The 23,241-nt window shown below is 37.9% G+C and overlaps 1 protein-coding gene across 2 annotated transcripts in view; it reads left to right on the top strand.

The window, feature by feature from the left end:
• Positions 1-334: 334 nt before the first annotated feature.
• The window catches only part of kmt2ba (lysine (K)-specific methyltransferase 2Ba), a 33,415-nt gene continuing 10,508 nt past the window's right edge, over positions 335-23,241 (top strand). Inside the window, exons 1-23 of one of the 2 annotated variants that reach the window (XM_052532943.1) lie at positions 335-902; positions 3,061-3,127; positions 9,618-11,057; positions 11,338-11,528; positions 12,818-12,925; positions 13,005-13,161; positions 14,796-15,006; positions 15,170-15,222; positions 17,026-17,265; positions 17,396-17,490; positions 18,324-18,434; positions 19,647-19,760; positions 19,919-20,065; positions 20,233-20,325; positions 20,473-20,590; positions 21,225-21,338; positions 21,424-21,611; positions 21,720-21,818; positions 21,950-22,057; positions 22,174-22,250; positions 22,520-22,620; positions 22,707-22,789; positions 22,872-23,006. In XM_052532943.1, coding sequence (XP_052388903.1) covers positions 612-902; positions 3,061-3,127; positions 9,618-11,057; positions 11,338-11,528; positions 12,818-12,925; positions 13,005-13,161; positions 14,796-15,006; positions 15,170-15,222; positions 17,026-17,265; positions 17,396-17,490; positions 18,324-18,434; positions 19,647-19,760; positions 19,919-20,065; positions 20,233-20,325; positions 20,473-20,590; positions 21,225-21,338; positions 21,424-21,611; positions 21,720-21,818; positions 21,950-22,057; positions 22,174-22,250; positions 22,520-22,620; positions 22,707-22,789; positions 22,872-23,006 — 4,341 coding nt within the window. In that variant the 5' untranslated portion in view covers positions 335-611. Of the gene's footprint in view, positions 903-3,060; positions 3,128-9,617; positions 11,058-11,334; positions 11,529-12,817; positions 12,926-13,004; positions 13,162-14,795; positions 15,007-15,169; positions 15,223-17,025; positions 17,266-17,395; positions 17,491-18,323; positions 18,435-19,646; positions 19,761-19,918; positions 20,066-20,232; positions 20,326-20,472; positions 20,591-21,224; positions 21,339-21,423; positions 21,612-21,719; positions 21,819-21,949; positions 22,058-22,173; positions 22,251-22,519; positions 22,621-22,706; positions 22,790-22,871; positions 23,007-23,241 lie in introns of both variants that reach the window. The other variant, XM_052532942.1, reaches the window with a different exon arrangement.

Below are 23,241 nucleotides of genomic sequence, written 5' to 3'. Positions count from 1 at the left end.
ATCATTATACGTTTTGTCATCACAATGAAAATGACAGAGCTTTGATCATAAAACTAAACATTAAAATATATTATTATTATTAGGAAAAAAGTGAAAACTGATGTTTACATGCATTTTATGCAAGTAGGTAGCAGTATTTTATACTGTTATTAAAAATAAAAATATCAGCACCAAAAAAGGCTAGCATATTTTGATAGGGACTCTGAATACATTTTTGAATAATTTCTGAATAAAGAGTTGCTTCCCCCCTTAAGAGCTCCATATTCTCATTTCTCAGACTACATGAGCCATAAAAGCCAAAAAATCATATAAGATACAAATCATAAAACACATAAGGAAACTTTTTACAATTATTTTTTTTAACTGAAGGTTTAATAAACTGTTTATTACATTTTTTTAAAAATTGATGACTTAATTTTTTTATATGCCAGACTGAATATGTATTATTTTAATTATGTTTTTATAACTTATGCTCCTACAAAAAGGCCAACAAAAAGAAAAACTAAATCTCCCATGATGCCGTGCGTTTCCTCCGCTATCTCGCGCCTTTCCATCTTGTTCCTCCCGAGAGCTCAGAGTCAGCGCCGTAGTTGTTGTTGTGGCATGTAATAATGGCGGCAGCAGGAGGCGGATTACCAGCCTCGGCTGCTGTAGCGACCATAAACACCTCCGCCACAGTTCGCTGCCGTTTCCCAGGTCGGCCATGGACGTCTCGGAGCCTGCTGAAGACGGAGAAACGCTCTCATGTCGTTCGGGTGAGGACTGAGAATGAAAAAGGGCCAAGGCCCGTCGACGTTAGAGCTACGCTGAGAGAGGATCCGTCACTGTCGCGCTTGCTCGGGCTGGCGGAGAAACACAGGCGCCAGCGCGAGGCGGGATTCTGCACGAGCGGGAGCGATGAGGTGAGTGCTTTGCCAAGTGGAATACAGTCACGGTACTAATGCGCAGCAAGTGCATCATCATCATGTCGCTGAGTTTCTGGTGTCCGTGCCTGCAGAGATGCACCCCCGCCTGATCATAGTTGCACGGACGTGAGATTGACAGATTACAGAGATGGAGCCTTCGCAGAGCATTTAAAGAGTCGCCAGTTATATCGTGGAGTTTTGTCGGGCTGTCGAGATCTCATTGCGGGTGTTTCTCTCTGACTAGCGGTTTTGCAGTGGACACCCGGATTGTGTGTGGGTCAGTGACAGCGTGGTGTCCACTGATTAGTTATAAGGGAGTTTGTGTAAAGTTATCGGCTAATGGGATTTAATGCCAGTGTTATTGCCAGGTCTGTTTTTCTTTATAGTTTAATAGATGCTACGAATTTAGTTCAGACGTTTGGGAGGCGTGGCGTGCATCCAGTATATGATACCCTTAAAGTTTATGCATTCAGTTAGGAATCGTCTTTGAATGATTAAAATATGTCTTGTTTCTAAAAATCATAGATCCGTGTGTACAACGTCAGGTAGCAGTGTTTATAAACAAGTTCACTGCTTCGTTGTAATTTGTTTACTTCATTTGAGAATTAAATTCAAAACTATCTGCTTTGAGAGGACTATCCAGCATGATCCTTTAGTTGAAAGGATAGTTGCACTTCATGGGGATATGAAAAACTGAACTTGATTCCTTTTGACCCATGAGCAGTTGTTAGTAGCATTGCATGGTTTATAGTAGATGCTGACACTGATGTTTATCTGTGTCTGTGGACATATCTTTCTTGAGGTGTTGGAGAGAGACATAGACAAAGGTTCGATTAAATTAAAGACTTAAAGATTCTGCTTTTAATTTGTGTTGTATTTTGGAAATAATCATTTCAAAGTTTGCTGTTTTTTAGTAATTTCCAGTAATGAACCTATTACTGATGTGAAGCTGATGCTCTGTTGCGCTTGGGTGCTAGCATCAGACATGAGTGGAGAGGTTTAGTAACATTCTGTGATCATTTCACACCGACCTTTGTGGATAATTTCAGCATGAACTCTGTTGTTTCAAGTCATTTGGAAATAAGCAAAAAATTCTGTTACTTGCCACTATATAGTTATTAAATTAATAAAACAATGTGAATGTTTCATGGCCCTTTAAGTGGTAAATGTTTCTAATTTCATCTGCTTTTAGGTCAGTATAATAACTGAATTTCGGAGCTGTCATCAGACTCGTGGTTCATGAGGACCCGAAATTAACTTTTTACTTTGTTGCACTGGTGCTCCCAACTTCAAAAAGTTAGGAGCACCACAACTACAATGTGTGTGTGTGTGTGTAAAAATATATACACATTTCTGCGCTAGTTAGCACAGTTTCACTGGAGCACAGTGAAAGGGAATGTTTGACAGCTAATATTAACCAACCTAAAATCTTCTTTAAACGTAAGAACGTAAAGATGAAGTTGAATTAATTATGTGATATAATGGTGCACCGGTCAACAATTATTTGCACTCTCACAAATGCTCCCAAATATATTTTGATGTTGCACTCATTAAATTTAGGGAGCATATGCAACTAAAATGATCGCACATTCGAGCCTTGCATGAAAGCTTGTATCTCACATCACATATATTTAAATTGCAGCTTTTAATAGTTAATGTTCACATCTCTTCTCACACATATGAACCAGGTGAGAAAAAATAAGTACTTGTGCCATGTGCTGAACTTTAAAAATAGTGCATTGTTCTATAGACGGTTATTATATTAAATTAGTACTTTGATTTGTATTGTATCAGCATTTCTCAACACTTAGTCTTTCATAGAGATCAAGCAGGGATCCCATGCTACATGTTTGTTTTTGGTGTATGTGAAGCCTGGCCTATTATATTTAAGTACTCATGGAAACTGTTGTCTTTTGTTGAATATTTGTTCGGTATAATTCCAGTGTTATCAATCAAGCAGGGAGTTTGTAGTGTTGCCATCTGTCATTGTACTCGGCAGCAGTGAGTAATAGAATAGACTGCAAACATTCATTGAACTGCTATTTGATTAGCCAGTGTGGAGAAAGGGAAAATATTTCTACGTATTTGAGAATCACTTGATGTTACATTTTTAACATTTTTGAATTGTTACATTTTATCCATCGTTCTTTCTCAGGAGGGAGACTTCACAGGCTTTAAAGTGGATGGTCAATGTTCCTTGCATTCTGGACAAAGCTCATCAAGTGAGTGTTTCATTTGTTTCCGTGTCTAAGCATTTTGATGACGTAAACCAGGGGTTGGCATATAAGTTTGGCATCAGGCCCCCAAAAAATTTGCTTAATGACGGCCCAGAACATAGTCAAAGGATAATTTAAGACATTAGGCCTAATTGATGAAAAATGCAACTATTGCCTGTGACAAATCCGTCATCGCTCCGCGTTTATAGTATTTCAATTTGTTTAAAATTAGGGAAGCAACGATACCATTTTTTCAGAACCGATCCAATCTGATACCGAAAATTCTGAATATGGATATCTACAGTTATTTAAAAAATGAAAAGTTTTTAAAAATTACTTTAAATCTGAAATTAAAACCACCAGTAGGTGGCAGTAAGTCACTGTTAGTAAGCGAGTCGTTGCAACTGAACCTTATCATTTAAATGGTTGATTCATTCAGGAACAAAACACTGTCATGTTGCTTAGAGACGCAAAACAGCGCTGTAGTTGTGTTTGGAAATATTTTTTGTTGGCGAAGTAGAGCATTACAGGCAATAGTATCTAAATCATTAGTATCTTAAAGGGGTCATCTGATGCTTTTTAAAAGATCATTATTAAATGTTTTTGGTGTAACAGAATATGTTGACATGCTTTAATGTTCAAAAATCACATTATTTTTCAAATACTGTACATTATGCTGCGTTCCTGCAACCCGTAACCCATGTTTCTCCCACCTTCTACCCGTGAAAATGCACTGGAACAGAAGTCAAACCCGTGACTTCCCACCCGTGAACTCGTACTAGATCGATGTACTTTCAGTTCCGAGCTCTGATGTCACATAGCCCGCGAAACAACAATGGCAGCCCCAACGGATAATATTGCCTAAGGATGCAGTGTTTATTAAAGTGGTTCTTTAATTTTAGGAAAATATAACTTTGCAATAAAATTAATAATCTAGCTAAAATTCCTTGCGCTCAGGAAGTTTGGCGTGACTTGCCTGAAATGTTACAAAGTTGTGAGTCGTGGTTTGAAGTCGTGACTTACAGGCTCAAAAACCTGCCTGGAACGCAGCATTATTGTAGGTCCTCTATGCCCCGCCTCTCAAACGCGTCATATTCTACAAGGTTCCTCCTTCTGACAAGTGCAGTCTGCTTTGATTGGACCAAGTGCATTGTAATTGGCCAAACACCGCGAGCACTTTTTGGAAATTTAACACGCATTTCCATAATCGCAAACTTTCAAAATAAATGCAGATAGTTAATAATGTCAGTTCAAGCCTGAAAGGGGAACAGTGTCCACTTGACAGACACAGATGAAGCACGTATGTGTTTGCAGTACACAAGCCACGGACGATTAAGACAGCTGACTCCACTGTGTGACCCTGTATCTCTCTCTCTCTCTCTCTCTCTCTCTCTCTCTCTCTCTCTCTCAGCGTGCGCAATGCACAAAGCTCCACATTTTAACAGTCAGTAGCAAATACGTTAACTAATTACAAAACATACTTCCAGTAGCTGATTCAGAAGCACCAGATTGTTGTAGCAAAGTCACAATGACCTCCTCTCCAATGTTCACGAAACGGTCTTCCGTAAAATGCCTTTCTGTTCTGTTGTAAGTAACGTTAATCTTAAAGATTCCTAAATGTATATGCTTTAGGAAGGCCAAAGAAAGTGCTTTTGCTTTAGCATAGATACACACAGCATCTCCCTGACATGACTGCTTCAACCCTAACTGCTGTTACTGAAACGTGCCTTCCTTCTTAGTGTGAACATTTGGGCGGTATTACACAAATATTTCCACATAGTGATGTAGACATGGGGGCATGTTTAAACGAGGCGTTTTAGGAGGGGAGTGGCAGAGTCTTAACTTTGATAAAGAATACCTCTTTGGATTTGAGACTTTACTTTTAACTTTACTTAAACTGTAGTGTACATGATTCAACTCCTCCTATAAAATTACATTTTACTAATTAAGAAAAATAGACTGAAAGTGTCACACTCTTAAAAACAAAGGTGCTTAAGAGGTTCTTGAAACAATTTTTTGTTCCACAAAGAACCATTCAGTCAAAGGCTCTTTAAAGAACCATCTCTTTCTGTCCTTTTTATAATCTGAAGAAACTGTTTTTGCCACAAACATTTTTTAAAATGTACAGTTCATCAGATATTAAAGATATTATTATTTTTTGAAGCCCTTTAGACAAAAAAGGTTATTCTATGGCATTATGAAGCACCTTTCTTTTTAAGAGTGTATTACAACATTTACAGGATGCATTGAGGAGGAGCCAAGACTACATTCATTGGCCAAGTGATGCTTATGGTCCATAATATTGGTACAGATAACAGGGCTCCAAACTGCGACTAAAACGGTCGCATTTGCGACCATAAATATTAAAATGCGAGTGAAGTTTTTGCTGAGGTCGCCACTGGCGACTAGGCATATGTATTTACGTTATCTCTTAAAAAATTGCATGTAATGCCTTTTTTCCTGATTGTTTTGCATTCACATCTTTTGTTATGTTCGCGCATTGAGAGAATGCGCATAGAAGTTTTAGAGTTTTAAACAGTCCTCATCTGCCATGCAGCAGCGCTGACACACACCTGATAAACGCGTGAGAGAGAGAAATGATGGAGACTTGAAGAGAAAGTGCAGAAAAACAGCATCTATTTCGTTCATAACTTGAACAAGCTACAACAGGTAAAGCTGTCATCTGTGTGGATATTGGCAATATCGTTAACGGTTCTCGTTTATAATCATAAGGCTTCTTCTTAACAAGATCTTAGTCCATGCTGTGTTCTTTTAATGCATGAACTTCATTATTTGAAGTGCACTTGCCGTCCATTAATCGCAAAAAGCTTTGTGCTTTGTTACCTTTTAATTGACAAAGTATCAGCTTTAAAATTATTCCAAAATCATAACAAAATTCAAACAATAAATACAGTTTTTTGGTGCTTTTTAAGGGGCCGTTCACATATCGTGCCTAAAAACGCGTTGAAATCGCTAGGCTTGCTGCTTTCTGATTTTTCTCAGAAAGCTCTTGCGCTCCTGAGGCGTCTGCCGTTGCTAAGCAAGCATGATCTGCGGTGCGCTTGCGGAATTCTGAAAAGTTGAGATGTTTAACTCGATGCGGAGCGGGCGCGCCTGGAAAAATGAGCGCGTCGCTTCCATTATAAGCACGCACGCATACCGCACGCCTACATTTGAAATAACGAACTTGGGCGCGCAAAAGGAGCGACATGTGAACGTTCCCTAAAATGCGGCAGACGCGATCGCGAGTAGTGCCTCAGTTCAAGCAGCACGTGAACCTATTATACCTTGCTCTTTACTACTAGAGTACATAATGAACATGAATTAACATCAAAAGGTTGCCTATTTTATAAGAGATTATACAGTACAACACTTTCAAACTGTGGAAACATGTAAAGCTTGTAAACATTGCAACGCAATATTAACCTCAGTAACCATAAGCTCATCAGTCAGCAGGGGCGTAGCACCAAATTTTGGGCCCTGGGTACAAACCATCTTGCTGGGCCCCCGTACCAAATACCATAGTGATACCAATGAGTGGGATATTTTGAAGAAAGTCGGTAACCAAACGACTGATGGACACCATTGACTTCCATAGTAGGAAAAAAAATACTATGGAAGTCAATGAGGACCAGCAACTGTTTAATTGCCAACATTCTTTAAATTATCTTCTTTTGTTTTTAGGAGGAGAAAGGAAACCATACAGGTTTGGAACAACTTGAGGGAAAGTAAATGATGACAGAATTTTCATTTTTGGGTGAACTGCCCCTTTAAAGTTTAAATGTGTACAATAACAATGTACCCATTTTGCTTATTTCCTCCTAACACTTAATTACAAATTACTAAGTGTTAAAACAGGCAATTCCGCTAAAAGCTCACCTTGTCTCACTGTCACATCCACCTCACTGTCACTGCTTTCACCTGGCCATGATGAGGGGCCTGCTGCTGCAGGGTCTGAAACTGAAATATATGGCTTCAAATGGTTGCTAAAATATCCTTTATTGTCATAATACCTTTTTTAAAGTGTAGGCTAAGTACAAGTTAATTGCTGATTATTTGTCTGTTTAAAATAAATGCAGACTATAGAATAAAAGGGTACACTAACCACCAAACTAGACATTCAGTCTTTACGTTTTAAAATAAGTAATTTTCAATCATTAAGATGTGCATTAAACTGATAACAATCCTGAGTGTGCGCGAGCTAATTTGCATAACAATGCGTTAAAATAGGCGCTAGCGATCTGTGTTTTTGCGGGTGTTAGATTTTGACAATGGAGGGAAATATACATTGTTTTCATGTAAACTTCTGACTCTGGGGAGAACTCCAAGAGTAGATATTTATGTTAAAACAATGTCAATACTCGATTATGTATTTGGAGCTCACCTTTCTTTTAAAAAAACTGAGTTTTGCCTTTCTCTCTTTAATATTCGTTTCTTTTCGTTTTTGAGCCCCTGATTTTCCTTTCTTAAGGAAAGACATGACTCTTCCCCTGTCTTCCTAGTTCATATCACGGCTAACTCCAGCTCCTGTCTTATTTTACTGTCTATGCTCCTGTCTCATTAACTGATTCACCGCTGGTCCGCAGCTGAAGCACCTGAACTGAGGGTCGTACCATTTACATTGATTCGAGAGGGGTGGTGGGACCCTGCAAAGAATGAAAACGACTTTGTTATACCAAACCAGTGCCTAACTACAAGTTTAATTTTGCACAGGACCTTTTTTATTTGTACATAAATGCTATACAAATGTTAGTGCATGTATATGTATGTATAGAAAACTGACTTTTAAGGGCCCCCCCCTGCCTCGGGCCCTGGGTACTCGGTAGCCTTTACCCCCCCAGTCCGAGGCCCCTGTCAGTCAGCTAGAAAAATAACTATAAAGAGGAGCATTTTGCTATATTTATGAGCTATTGAATTTTAATATTTTTACTTCATTTTTACTTATTTCAACTCCTCCTATAAAATTTAATTTCACTAATTAAGAAAAACAGACTGAAAATGTGAAATACATGCACTCTTAAAAATAAAGGAGCTTAACAGGTTCTTCACAGAACAATTTTGGTTCCACAAAGAACCATTCAGTCAAAGGCTCTTTGAAGAACAATCTCTTTCTGACCTTTTCATAATCTGTTATTGTCTTCAAATGTTAAAGCTTCTTTATGAAACCATTTAGACAGGAAAAAAAAAGGTTCTTCTATGGTATCATGAAGCACCTTTATTTTTAAGAGAGTATGACAACATTTACAGGATGCATTGAGGAGGACCCCAAACTATACTCAGGGGCCAAGTGTTGCTTATGGTCCATGATATTGGTACAGATTTTGTGTAATAAACAACGCATGACTGTATATTTCAAGTTGGAAAAGACATTTAGCTCCCACTTTAAGTGAACCTTCATTCCAAGGTCATCTACAAGATGGATTAAAATGCTGATAAATTCAAGAAAAGATGAGACATAAACACGTCAGTATGATTAAAAAGTTAAAATGTAAAATAAATAATTTAAATAAAACAGATAAAACATGTTTATTCTGTGGCATCTAAAAAAATAATTTGGCACCAAAGTTTTTTTCTTATAGGAGCCAGTGGCTCCTTACTCAATTTTTTTGTTTGGAGCCCTGGATAATGAACAATTCTTTGTATATTCTTTGTATATTTCAAGGTGAACTTTAGTTCAGGTCATCTACAAGATGGAATAAAATGCTGATAAAGTCTAGAAAAGATGAAACCTAAACACGACATTATGATTGAAATGTTAAATGTAAAGGGAAAAAAAATATATAATAAAATAAATAAAACACGTTTTTTTCTGTGGCACCTGGAAAAAAGAATGTGAAAAAAGAAAGTTTTTTTTCTTGTAGGCGCCTTACTCAATTTTTTTTGTTTGGAGCCCTGTGTGTTTCAGGTTTCAGACCAGAATTTTCATTCTGGGCTAGAATCGATAGCCGAAATCAAAATTTTAATTTGACAAGTGTTCAATTCCTGACATTAAGTATCTGATTCCAAATTGGAATTGATTTTCGATTTTACAATCCTAGACAATCATCCCTATTTTATTGTGCAAAATGTCAGTTTTTTCTGATATTTGTGTTTTTCTTAATTTATTGGTCATCGTTGGAAGTTTAGTGGCTAATCGGCTATATAATTGTGCATTAATTTATGCATATTTTATACATTAAGAGTACCTACACCTAATGTATCTTTAGTAACAGTAACAGTTATAGTTTAGATGACACTATTAAATGTTAAATCAATGTAATAACACTGTTAAATCTTAAGCAGATCTTAGAATGAAAATTAATCCTTTCATACATAGTGTTGTTATGCCTTAATTCTGTTTTTAGCAGTTTTATAATATAATTAAGATTATTTTATTTTTTTGAAGGCCTAGCCATGATTAATCACATTGACACTCTCTTGCTTGTATTTTTAGGTTTATTGTGTTTATTAAAAATAACATGTTTTAATAAATTTTTTGTCAATCTCTTTTCTAAAGGCAGTCTCCTTAAACTGGCATCCTCACAGGTGAAGCTGGTGAACCTGGTGAAAGGCAAAAGATTTTCCATAACTGACCAAAAATCTGCAATGCCCAAAATGGTTGTTAAAATGGCAGCCAAAAAAGTGACCAAAAAAGAAATTGAACGGGTACAAAAGCCATCTGTGGATAAAGGTGGACAATTGAAACATGGCAGCTCAAGTAAGAGAAATGGCAGAGTACTCAGGAACCAGAGAGAGGGAACATGTGTCTCCTCAAAGACAGAAAATGATGTAAATGTGGATGGGGCTTTTGGAGAGGCGGAGATCACTAGAAAGAAGAAGAAGTGCAGTTCCAGTGCAGTAGACAGACGGACAAAGCAGGGAAAATTAGTGTGGACTTTAACACTGGTTAAAGGTAAAGAGCGAGCTTCCAGAGTTAAAGACCAAAGAGCTTCAGCAGAAAATGCTAAGACCCACAGGAACAAGACCGAGGGAATGATTGGTAGTGATCAGGCACGTGCTGTATCTTCAAAACCAATGGCCAAACAGAGAAGGGGCAGAAAGTCAGACGCAAATGAGGATCCTCTTAATTCTCTTGGTGGAGATGCAGGAGTGTCCTTTAGTGACAGTTCTTCCCAAAAGAAGCATGTTGTAAGGCAACGAAGGTTACTGCAACACGAGGTGCGCCACAAATTACCTGACAGTCAAGGACAGGCCCCTAGCATGCGAAGAAAGAGACAGCGGCTTGCTCTAAAGAAAGACTCTACACATGCGCTCCAACTGTTGGAAGGACAAGAACAGACACTTGGAGAGATTAAGCGATCCAGCTCTGGAGGCCAAGCTAAACAGCCTAAACACTCAACCAGACCAGTTGTTAGTGCTCGATCTTCTCGGGTCATCAAGGTCCCTAAGAGGTTCATGGATGATGAGCGCATGTCTGCGCTTCCAGACCGAGGGTCCCCAAAGAAACAAGCTCTTAATGAGATCCCAATGGTTCTCGGTAAACCGAGTGTTGAGCTGCAAAGATATGATTCTGGAAACAAGCTGAAGACCGCACAGGAAACGCTGATCCTAAACGATGAGGAAAAATGTGTTTCGGAAAAGGTGCAATCTCAGGGCGTCAAACCCATTTTGAGTTCCTCAAGGCTCTCTGGTGGTCCTCGTGGGAGGGGTGGGAGACTCGGCCAATCCACGGACCACTCTAAGGTATACTGGAAGTTGAAGAAGCTCACAGCATGCCTGGCAAAACGAAGGATGCAGCGAATTGCTAGTGCAAGCTCCAAGCTAACAGAGGTCTGTGCTGAGGGAGAGACCCATGATGAGGAAAGAAGAAAGTCTGATCTCAAATTGCAGGACATGTATTCTCCAGGGGTGGTACCAAAAGTAGCCATTCATGTTGGGGAACTTTCAGATCAGACGCCACTTTCATCTTTGGCGGAAGGTCCTGCTGAAGGGAACGGTAGGGTTTTTATTGTAATTTTTGAATATAAGCCACAAATAATTATAATAATAATACTTAATCTTACTTGTATACCACCTTTTATACAAGGAATGCAGCTCAAAGTGCTTCACAGTATAAAAAAAAAGTACTTTACAAGCATACAAGTGAAAACACCATAATATAACAAGATTAAAGATGAAATCCACTTTATACAACAACAACAAATTGCTCATAAGTGTTTTGGTCTGTTCTATTCTTTTCTCCTCCTAATCCTGAGGTTAATTTATTCCTTCAGTAGAGACTACCAACCTTGAAGGCACCACTGAAATGACTGCACAAAATGCCAAGATGATGGTGGAGCAAGGTGGAAACACCCTAAGGATGAGTATTTCTGGGGCCAATAAGAGGATGTTCCACCTGCTGAAGAGAGCCAGAGTCCAACTGATTAAGATTGACCAGCAGAAACAGCTCAAATCGGCTCAGAATAAGGTCAGAAATGCTTTGTTGCATTCATACAAATGATTAAGTGACAGTATAAACATTTACATTGTTACAAAAGATTTATTTTATCTTTTAGCTCCGCTTCTTCTTTCAGCATTGATAATAATAAAAAATGATCAACATATTAAAATGATTTCCGAAGGATCATGTGACACTGAGGACTGGAGTAATTATTCTGAAAATTCAACAATCAAATTATCATCACAGGGAAAAAATATATACAGATAGAAAATGTTTAAGTTTAAGATTAAAAAAATTAATCTAATTAATTAGAGGCTTTGTAATTAATTAATCGAAATTAATCGCATTTTAATCGCATATAAATATTTGACCTGAGAACAGTGAGAAGTAATTTTTTTTCACATGGATTTATAGTATACCATTGAATAATGACTGAATACATAAGCTTAAGCAACAAAATATTGTTTATTTTTGTTCAACCAAGTCTAGCAGACCAGTGCAATTTTTGCCATGAAGTGTAGCAATAGCATATTTAGAAACAATTTAGAAATAGTACATTTCAGAAATTCAGGAAGCTTATAGGTGCTGGTGCTTTTTTTTTAAGTAAAACACAATACTGTCAATTACATTCAGAACACTGGAAACACTGACTATTAGAAAACATCTCTCTGTTGCTTCAGAGGCCATAACATACTCAGGTCCAACTCTCAACAACCATGGCCAAAACAATAAAGAGTTCAACATAAACTGTTGCACCAACAAAATAATACATAGTTCAACATAAAGTGTAAAGTCCACGCTAGCTGCTATATGTTTTGCGTTGAGGTGATACTTGAGATGTGCTGCGGTGATATGCGAACGCTAGTTGGTGCTCCAGTATAATCGGTCCCGCCGAAACTCATCCAGTGAGAAACGTTCTGCGGTGCAAAAATAAGTTATAAAAAATGCGTGAATTTTTTTTTCTGTAATTAATTAATCTTAGTTAACGCGTTATTTTTTGTGTAATTAATTAATCTCAATTAACGCGTTAAAGTCCCGGCCCTATTTACAATATTATTGTAAAAAGAAATCTTTACAATTTTTTTTGTTGTTGATCAAATAAATACAGCCTTGGTGAGCATGAGATACTTTTTTTTAAATCTTACTCCCCTAAAACAAAAACTAAAAAATCTTGTTGACCCCAAACTTTTTTTTGGTGTCAGTTTAAGAATGTTTTTTTTTCCCTTCTAAATTGGATTTTGATTAACATACTGTATAGGAAATAATATCTTAGTGAATGCTCAGTGCTCTGTATAATGATTGTCTATGCTCTGCAGCTTCTGTCTGGCTCTGTGAGCGTAAGAGACGGATCAGCAGCAGTCATGCAGAGAGGCAGAAAGAGAGGGAAGAGAGCAGTACCAGCTAACCTAGAGGGTGCTCCACAGGTATGCTCGAATATAAAATATTGCTCTGCAGCTTTTTTGTTGGATCGGGTGTTACCTTTATGCCCTTTTAACTCCATAGGAGCAATTGATTGGTGGTCCGCGTATAAAGCATGTGTGTCGAGCAGCAGCAGTGGCACTGGGGAAACCACGCGCCATGGTTCCCGACGACATTCCAAGGCTCAGCGCCCTTCCTCTGCATGAGAGAGAGGGGATCACTCCTTCACCTGCCGAAGAGGGTACACACCTCTCCTTTCCTCATTCTGTCCGCATCCATTATAAGTGACAGTTGCTCGTGGAGACATCTGGGTTCTTTTGACCTGGAAATTGTATGTTTTGTTTATGTTAGTTACAGTGCAATTGTAATACATGTTCAAGTAATTTGTTTACGAGGGCATAAAATGTATGAATTCCTTTAAGGCTTTGTAAACAAATTGTATACAGGGTAGAATGATTTTTATAAAATATAATGATAAATATAACAGTTAAATGCAAGTGTTGTAAATACAGATATTCTATTATAAATATTTATAATAAATGTTGTAGATAAATATTAGTGCTGGGTTAAAAAATAAAGATTTCTCGATTTTAATCTATTCTCATTTTTGCGAAACAATTCTTAAATCGGAAGAATTGATTAGTCTAGGCTGTTTTCAGTTAAGGAAGGGAACATTGGCAAATATATTTTTTTGGAAATGGCTATACTGCTATAAATTTTTTCATGATTCTTTGCTGAATAAAAAGTTAAAAAGAACAGCTTTTATTCAAAATCCTAAATATTTTCTAACAATATAAATCTTTGCTATCACTTCTTATGAATTTAACACATCCTTGCTGAATAATTTATCTAAAAAAAAAAGAAATAATACAAATTTACTGACCCTAAACTTTTGAACTGTAGTGAATATTGTTAGAAAAGTTTTCTATTTTAAATAAATGCTCTTCTTTTAAACTTTTTATTCATCAATAAATCCTGAAAAAACTATCACAGGTTCCAAAAAAATATTAAGCATCACAACAGTTTCCAGCACTGATAATAAATCAGCATATTAGAATGGTTTCTGAAGGATCATGTGACACTGAAGACCGGAGTAATGATGCTGAAAATTAATTCATATTGAATCAAATTGGAAATCGAATCGCAAGCTTGTAAATCACAATCCATTCGAATTGTGAAATTTGTGTCAAAACCCAGAACTAATAAATATTATAAAATCTAAAAAATAATAATTTTTTACTTAATGTACAATTCCTAAAACCACTTTCCATTATTGCATTTTCATTATTATTGCCCACCTGCATAGTATGTTTAGTATTATTAATATTATTATTAATTTAATCTAGTATAGTTACATGCAATAATACTGTAATTCTGCATTAAACTCTTAACTTAAACTTGATATTTTGTGTAGCAGAAATGTTCTCATCCTTTTTGGATGTGCTAACATGTAATGTACAAAGGTTTTGTAATTGAGTAAATGTGAAAATAAAATTATCCTTGAGCGTGTTGCATTCATAATTTACAACACATGCAAACTGCATTGTGGATTGTATTCAGAACACCACAAGATTGCTTGAGGTTGTTTGAAGAGCTCACAAAATACACAAAAATCCACATTTTAAGCTATTAATTTTTCCCTTAATTGTAAAGTTATTACATGTGATTACAATTTAAAGTGCACGATCATTGCAATGTGTCTAATATTTGTGAAATGCCAATTTGTGGTATTTTATCTTGGTAATTGTCTCAGAAGGCAGTGTTCACATTATTTCTTCCCAAACATTGACATGCCCAAAATGCTCTTATACTTATGTTAGATGCTTTCTTTTGCCTCTGTCTCCCTCTTCCACCTGTCCTTTTTGGCTCTTCAAGATGTTGCATCTCACTCAGAAGCTGAGAGTGAAGATTCTGTTGAGCCGAAGCCGACATTTAGACGCAGGTACGAAAGCACAGCTTTTGGCTGTCGGCTACAACGCTGCATGCGCTGCAAGGGCTGCAGTCGGATGGAGGACTGCGGGAGGTGTGTTTTCTGTCTGGACAAGCCCAAATTTGGAGGACCCAACAAGAAACGACAGAGCTGTGTGTAAGTGAGCAAATAGTGTTAATTGCATGATAGCCAATGGAGTAACCCTTCCGTTCCCAGCCACATCATACATGACTTTTTTTTCTCTTTTTGAAAAAAGTGTTTTCTGTATTTGATAAGTGTTTTCCGATTTGTGGACTTGTTTTTCAAATTGTTTTAACAGCCTAAAGAAGTGTTTGCTGATCGAGCGGAACAAAATGAGACGATTTAATAAAGGTACTCTACTTGCCTATTTAGAATTACATTTTTTTAACAGTTCATCATTAACCTCTCAGTTGCTACTTGGGAATGCAAAATGTGAAAAAATAAATGTGTGTGTGTGTGTATATATTTACACACATACATACATACATAAAGTGGATAAAATATTCGATCCCCTGCTGATTTTGTAAGTTTTCCCACTTACAAAGAAATAAAGGGACTGTAATTTTGTATGGTAGTTTTATTTTAATGTATAGAGACTGTATATTGTTCAAAAAAATCACACGTCTATTCTTTTCGAAAGACATCCTGAGGTTTTTAATGACCACAGAGAGTCAGGAACTCGGTTTAACGTCTCATCTGAAGTATAGTGTCCCCGTCATTATACTGGGGCATAAAGACCCACACAGACCACAGGGTGAGCACTTCTTCCAGCAATAACCTAGTTTTCCCAGGAGTCTACCATCCAGGTACTGACCCGGCTCATCCATGCTTAGCTTCAGAGGGCAGCCAGTCTTGGGCTGCAGGGCCATATTTCTGCTGGCAATGTGCCACTTAGTCCTGCCACTTTAAGAAGTTACTCCTAATGTCAGCTCATCAGGTGTATAAGACACCTGTCCACACAATCTGTATCTTCTATTCCAACCTCTCCCACCACCATGGGCAAGACCAAAGAGCTGTCAAAGGATGTCAGAGACAGGTTTGTAGATCTGCACAAGGCTGGAATGGGCTACAAGACCAACAGCAAGAAGCTTGGAGAGAAGGAGACAGCCATTGTTGTGATTTAATCGGAAATTAAAGAAATCCAAAACCACCTTCAATCAGCCTCGGTTTGGAGCGCCGTACAATATCTTGCCTCATGGGGTAAGGATGATGAGAAAGGTGAGGGATCAGCCCAGAACCACACGGGAGGAGCTTGTTAATGATCTAAAGGCAGTTGAGACCACAATCACCAAGCCAGCCATCGGTAACACACTACGCCGCAATGGACTGAAATCCTGTAGTGCGCGCAAGGTCCCCCTGTTCAAGAAGGCACATGTACAGGCTCGTTTAAAGATTGCCAAAGAATATCTAAATGGTTCAGAGAAGGCTTGGTTACTTGCAAGCCTTCTCTGAATGTGCTGTGGTCAGATGAGACCAAAATTGAGCCCTTTGGCATTAACTCAACTTGCCTTGTTTTTAGGAGGGAGAGTAATGCTGACTATGAGGTGGAAACATTATGCTTTAGGGCTGTTTTTCTGCTAAGGGTACAGGACGACTTCACCACATTATGGGGCAAATGAACTGGGCCATGTACTCTAAAATCTTGGACGAGAACCTCCTTTCCTCAGCCAGAACACTAAAGATGGGTCATGGATGGGTCTTCCAGCATGACAATGATCTAAAACATATAAAAAGTACTAGCCCAAGTCATGTTTTGCTTGGGGATCAAATACTTATTTCACTCACTAAAATGCAAATCAATTTCTAAACTTTATATAATGTGTTTTTTCTGGATTGTTTGGTTTGTATTCTGTCTCTATATGTTAAAATAAAACTACCATGACAATTACAGACCCTTCATGTGGGCAGGGAATGAAATAAAAAATTTCCTCACTGTCTATATATATATATATATATATATATATATATGTGTATGTATATGTATGTATGTATATGTATATGTATGTATGTACGTATATATGTATATGTATGTATATGTATTTAAAAATCCTGGTACCCAGCAACATAAGAAGACAAAGTTTGCATTAAAGTGCTTGCCTTTTGATTATGCATGCAGATTTGATCATTTTGTTTGACCGCCTCTCTTTGACGCAGTCCAGATGAAGCGGCGCCGGCCATCATCGGCCACTGGCATGAACAGCAGCAAAGAAGAAAACGAGGACGAAGGGGGAGATGATGGAGGACAGGCCCAGTTCAGTCCCACTAGGAGGCAGCCCAGGCGACAAGTCACTCCTCAGTCCTACAGAAAACTGCTGGGGTATGACTCCTCTGACACAGAGAGTGTCAGCTCTGAAAAGACAAAGGCCAGTGCGACCCAAAAGACTCAATCCAGTGGTATGAATTTTGTCAACACTTCAAATTATATTTTCACGGGACAGCTCTTTGTTTGCCTTTGGATTTGAGATATGTTGACTTGATCATGTAAAACCAGTATCTCCAACCTATTCTTTGAACTACTTTCCAGAAATGGCTACTTCTGTAACTGCTCCAGAAGAGGCAACAAAGCAGAAACGGCAAGGGCTTTACAGAGCATTTTGGGCCCAACGCAGAAATGATAAGGTATGGTAACTAGTCTTGATTTTATTGATCTCAAAATGGACAAATGTCTGATAGTTAATCAACCTGTAAGATATATTTTGGTCGAGGAATGCTTGAGTTTGGAGAAAAAAAAGTCTTCATTCTAATCAAAAAATGTTTTAAGCTCCAGGTTTGCTGTGGTTGTTTGTTGGGCATCACAAGTTGTCCAAAAATACAGTACTTTTTACAGTACTTGAAAATGACAGGACTGGCTTTTTTAATTTCTTATTTTTCAAAGGTTTAAATAATCTATAATTACCTTTTATAGTGGCACATCTAGCTTTTATTTGACTGGTGCAGAAGCTTAAAAGACCCCCCCCCCCCCCCCACATCAGTTACATTAAGTTTCTGGCATCAAGTCATTTTTCTTTCATTGACTTTTCAGTTCTGATGGTGATGGAAGTGCTTCCCTCTGCTGTCTGTCTTCTCATTTCTTCTCATGTTCTGTTTGGTGGCCGTCCTCCTCTTGCCCACTTTTTGTTCATTCTTTATCCTTCCTGTTTTTTGGTCCCACTCTAAGGCTGGGCCCCTCCATATTTCCCCAATTCTCTTGGTGTTTTCTGACATTTACAGAGGAGCCACTTGAGTCATCATCGGACACTTCAGCACCAAACACCATCCGTTCACCCCCACAGGAAGTCCCTTCCTCAAGCCTGGGCACAGGCTGCAGTTGTGCAGCCAGTGTTGTGCAAGCGGCCATTTTGGGTTTAGCACTCCCGCTTACTGAATTCGACTCCACAACCTCACAGAAAGGGATGTGTAAAGTGGAAGAGGAGCAAGCTTTTACTCATCGCTCCTCTCTTACTCATTCTCAGAGTTCGGGGGAGCACACGCCATCCAGTGTCCTGACTCAACTGATTAATGGCTGCACTCAGAGGGGCAAGCTGTCACAAGGGACGATGAACAAGATTCGTGTGGACTTCAAGGTTAGAGCTGAGATTTTCTATAAAAACTGAAGCTCAATTCTTTTGGGTGTTTTAGTTGAATATAAATTACGAATATAGGTTATTCATCCAAGACATACACAATAAAATTAGAATTAATATATACATTATTTATTTTAATAATTTTAATTTAATTGATGATAAATTTGATTAAAACAGTAATATTGTATAATAATATTACATTTAAAATCCAGGATAAGTATTTAAGTGTTAGCAAGAATAATATATTGTAGTTATTCAGTTCTAATCAACAGAATGAGATATATAAGATATATAGATACATGAGTGTTCGCATGGGCTGCGAGCAACTCGACGGAATGCACATCCATGAAATAGAATATTGAGCTGGGCATCATCACACTGTACAGTGACGATGGCTATGGGAAACTGAACACTGCTGGGTGGCATGGCATATATTTTCATCCTTTTTTGTCTTTCAGACTAATAACTGAAAATGCCATTTTTCGGCCGATAAATTCTGCATCCCTAATGTGTATATATATATTGCAGTGATAAAATTCAGTGACAATTTCGTGATGCTCCTTTTTTTCAATTTACAATTTTTTAGCGATGTAATTGGTCACTGTGAGCTGGTTGAAAATCAATATAAATAAGTGACGATTCAAATCAGTGATATATTTGGGGGTTGGAGTTTATATGAATGTATGTCTGATGTGAGGTCTTTAGAAATGTTTAGATATTTTCTCTTCAACTCATCTCTGTATATTTCATATTGAAGCAGCGTTCATAAGCGCTTCGCTGCTTGTTTACAGTGGTAACCAAGGAAACACAGTATCGCTGCTGTTCCACAAGCGCCACCTGCTGATAGAGAGTGAATCTGCGTCTCATTCAGAGCTTCTGCTCTTTGTTTTGTGCAGATGTTTTATGTAGTATAGTCAGAGCGTTCTTTTTTTTTTGTTTTAAAATGTCAAATTATTCAATTTAATTTAGATTTTAAAAACTGCTCATGCTGCCTGTATGCAGTATGTTTGTTTGGATTGTGAATCAAATGCAGTGGTTGACTCTAATTTTTCATTTATAATTTGTCCTGTATCTAATTTTGTTTAGAAAACATTTTGAGAAATCGAATCGTGAAATCATGAATAAAATAAAAAAAATTAGATGTCAAAATGTATTCATAACTCAAACTTTCTTTGTTCTCTTTATTTTAACATTTTTTGTTACTTTATGCAGGAAGACTGTCACATCCAAAACGTGTGGTTGATGGGAGGATTGAGTATTCTCACTTCAGTTCCCATCATGCCCCAATTTGTGTGTCTGCTCTGCGCCAGCAAAGGCCAGCATGATGTAAGATCCAGCTGTCATTACATCACTCAATACCATTGAATCATCATCCATACTACTGCTGACAAAACACAGTACTACAGCATTTCAGTGGTCACACCAATTTTTATTATTTGCTGGAGAAGAGAAGTTGATCCCTATTTAATTGTTCTCTTCCCCAGATGATCTACTGTCAGATGTGCTGTGAGCCTTTTCATCTTTTCTGCCTGCCACCGGACGACCGTCCTAAGGAGGAGAACAAGGAGAACTGGTGCTGCAGACGCTGCAAGTTCTGCCATGTTTGTGGCCGCAAGAGCAAGCAAGCAAAGGTACTTTACTTTTTTATTTTTTTTATTTTGTACTAATACAGAATTATTATGGAAGCAGACTTACAGTTTTACTTTGCAGAAGAGAAATATATTTTAAATATAAATTGAAAGAGCCATGCAGGTGTATAAATTTGACAACAGGGATGTTCTGTTCTTTCCTCATTTAGCCAGTTTTGCAGTGCAAGAGATGCATGTACTGCTACCATCCATCCTGTTTGGGACCCAGATATCCCAAACCTGTCAAAATGAACACTTCATGGGTAAGTTACCTCCCTGCCACAGGCTGCCAGATGTCCTAAAATTATCATTTTGATTTTTACATTTGAATTATTTGTAAAGTGAGTTATGTTTTTATAGTTTTTGTATATTATTGGCCTGTAAATAAATTTTGCTTTGTTTCTTTGTAGATATGTATGCTGTGTATTAGGTGTAAGAGCTGTGGTGTGACTCCGGGGAATTCCTCAGATATATCCTGGAACCATGAGCTGGACCTCTGCCCTGACTGTAGCAAATTCCATAGCAAAGGTTTGACAATGCAAACATCTTGTCAGGTTGTTTTTAAATTATATTAATTAGGGCTGCACGATGTGTCGTTTAACCATCTATATCGTGATGTACGAATCCATGATAGTCACATCGCAGGATGTTCGATGTACGCTGTCGTAGTTGATCCCTTATTCATTAACTGTACGGGCCAGCTGCTCCCCGGCCCTTGACGAATGTGATTCGGAGCGAGCGAGCGGGAGAGAGGGAGAGAGAGCGCGAGCGAGAGAGCGCTTCAAACAACTCTGTCTTGCTCTCTCTCCCTCGCGCATATTAATCAATTGGCACGATGGTGTCGATGTTTAAATCATTTAAAATAATGTAAATCAGAAAAATTAAATATCGCAATGTAATTTTTTCCCAATATTAATTAAATAATTTCATCAATTACATGTATATATTGGACTGTGATGTCTTGAACTCCTCTAGGACTCTTTACTTTTCAGTTGGTTCTTATGAAAAAAGTTCAAAGAAGTCAGACCAGATTTAGTTTTAGATTTATTTAATCAAATCAAATAATAAAAAAATCACTTTTGTAATTTTTGTTGTTTTATTTCGTTTAGTTATCTACTTTTTTAATACATTGTTGTAATCTGCTTTGTGTGGGTTTTCTCAGGGAACTTTTGCACTGTGTGTCTGAAGTGCTTTGAAGAACATGAGTTTGACAGCAGCATGATGCAGTGTGCCCGATGTGCCCACTGGGTCCATCCCAAATGTGAGGGGCTCACAGGTAGGATGTGTCCATTTACAGTGCCTCAATGATCCCTCTCATAGTACTTTGTCTTGTATTTCCTTCCTGCCCTTTACTTTTTCAGATGATTTGTATGAGATCCTGTGTCGTCTGCGGGGGGAAAGTCTGGTGTTCTCCTGTGCTCCCTGTAGTAAGAGATTCCGCAGCGGTTGGCAGGATGTTGTTCAGGAAGTTTTGAGGAACGGTCTGGAGAAAATCATGAATGGATTGAAGAGCTCTCCGACCATCTGCCACCTCTTCATGTGTGCACAGGTGAAGTGTTCAGTCTATTTACTGAAGATTTAGTTTAAACAATTTGTCTGTTCACACTCCTCTAGCAATTTGGTGAAACGAATGTGCTTTATATGTGTGCCTCTACAGTGTGAGGTTTGTCCAGATTTTGAGGTTGTAAAGGAACGGTCAAGCTGTTGTCTACATCCTGTAGAGAAGAAGCTGGAGAATGGCCTGTACACTTCACTGGTGAGATCTCTTATAAATGTTAGTTATGACAACATAACAATACAGAAGGATTCAATGGAAACTAACATTACCACATTACAATAAAATGTGTATAATACAGTAACTAAATGCAGTTTACTCTGTTCTTTCAGAAAGCATTTCATGAAGATGTGGTGGCAGTGATGGTGGAAAGGCTGAGAAAAGAAGAACATCTAGAGGAGCGAAGGCCCACCAACCAAGCCAAATTGTATTATATAAAGGTAACGTGTTTCTCCTAGTTATTGAGCATTTTAATGCAATGCATATTGTATGAGTGATGTTTTCAGGCTGTAGTTCAACTTGGCTGCTTTTAAATAATTTTGTTTTTTCTTTGCAGCTAATAGATCAAGTATTTAGCTGGTTCAACAGTCAGGACCCCAAAACTTGGAACTCTCATATGCAAGAATTTCCAAGGTATGAACCTAACGTTTCTTATTTTTAAAGCAGTAATGTTTTCTGTGATTAAACACAACATAAACTTTGACTTTGTAGACGGTGAGTTACCATAGAAAATAACATTGAGTCATCCTTCAGATTGTTAAAATAAAAAAAAATGTATTTTACAACAATCAGAGTTTAAGGCAGTTGAGCAAATTTACCTGGGGATTTACTTGCATGCATTCAGGCTTTTGTGTTTGTGATGTTTTTAAGTTAAGGTCCATCTTGCCTCTTTTATTTCATAGCGGTATGCTCCCCGAGGCTATAATTCCCCCCAGCGATGAACACAGTTATGCACAGTGGCTCAAAGAGCAGGATCCAGAAAACCCTCAATCGAAATCTCAAGGTAAACACATTGTTTTTATCTTTATGGCTCATGCTCTCCTCTTTTTTGTGTCTTTTATAAAAAGAAATTTCCCTCATGAATTACAGATCTGCAGAATGTGAACTCTCAATCTTTCTCGGATGAAAGACAGTGCTCCCTCTGCCAGCAACATGGAGACGCCGAACCTAATGTAGGTGAAGCCTTGACCAGTTCAGAGTCCAGAGATGAGTCTCATGATTGGCTCAGCTGAGTTGTGTTGTTGTGTTTTGTAGGATGCTGGTAGGCTGCTGTATATTGGACAGAACGAATGGGCTCATGTGAACTGCTGCATGTGGTCGGCGGAGGTGCAGGATGTCAAAGGAGCTTTGCTGCATGTCCACAGTGCCGTCGCCAGGGGCCGCTTCATGGTAAGTTTGACCTGATATAGAATACTGTCATTTAGACAGAAACTAAACAAAAGTGTAAAAAGAAATAAAAATTAAAGATTTTAAGCCCAGTTCAGGGTTTTCATAGCCATAATAACCTGGAAAAACAAGATGATTTTGTAGTTGATATACTTAGTAGTTGGTATATTATAGTGCTTTATATAGTTTTTTTGTGCAGTCTTTATACCATTTGTAATTTTAATAAATGGAATATTAT

This window comes from Carassius gibelio, chromosome A19, assembly GCF_023724105.1.
Source record: "Carassius gibelio isolate Cgi1373 ecotype wild population from Czech Republic chromosome A19, carGib1.2-hapl.c, whole genome shotgun sequence".
Taxonomy (NCBI): domain Eukaryota; kingdom Metazoa; phylum Chordata; class Actinopteri; order Cypriniformes; family Cyprinidae; genus Carassius; species Carassius gibelio.
Note: the sequence above shows the minus strand (reverse complement) of the source record. Positions and strands in the feature narration are given on the sequence as shown.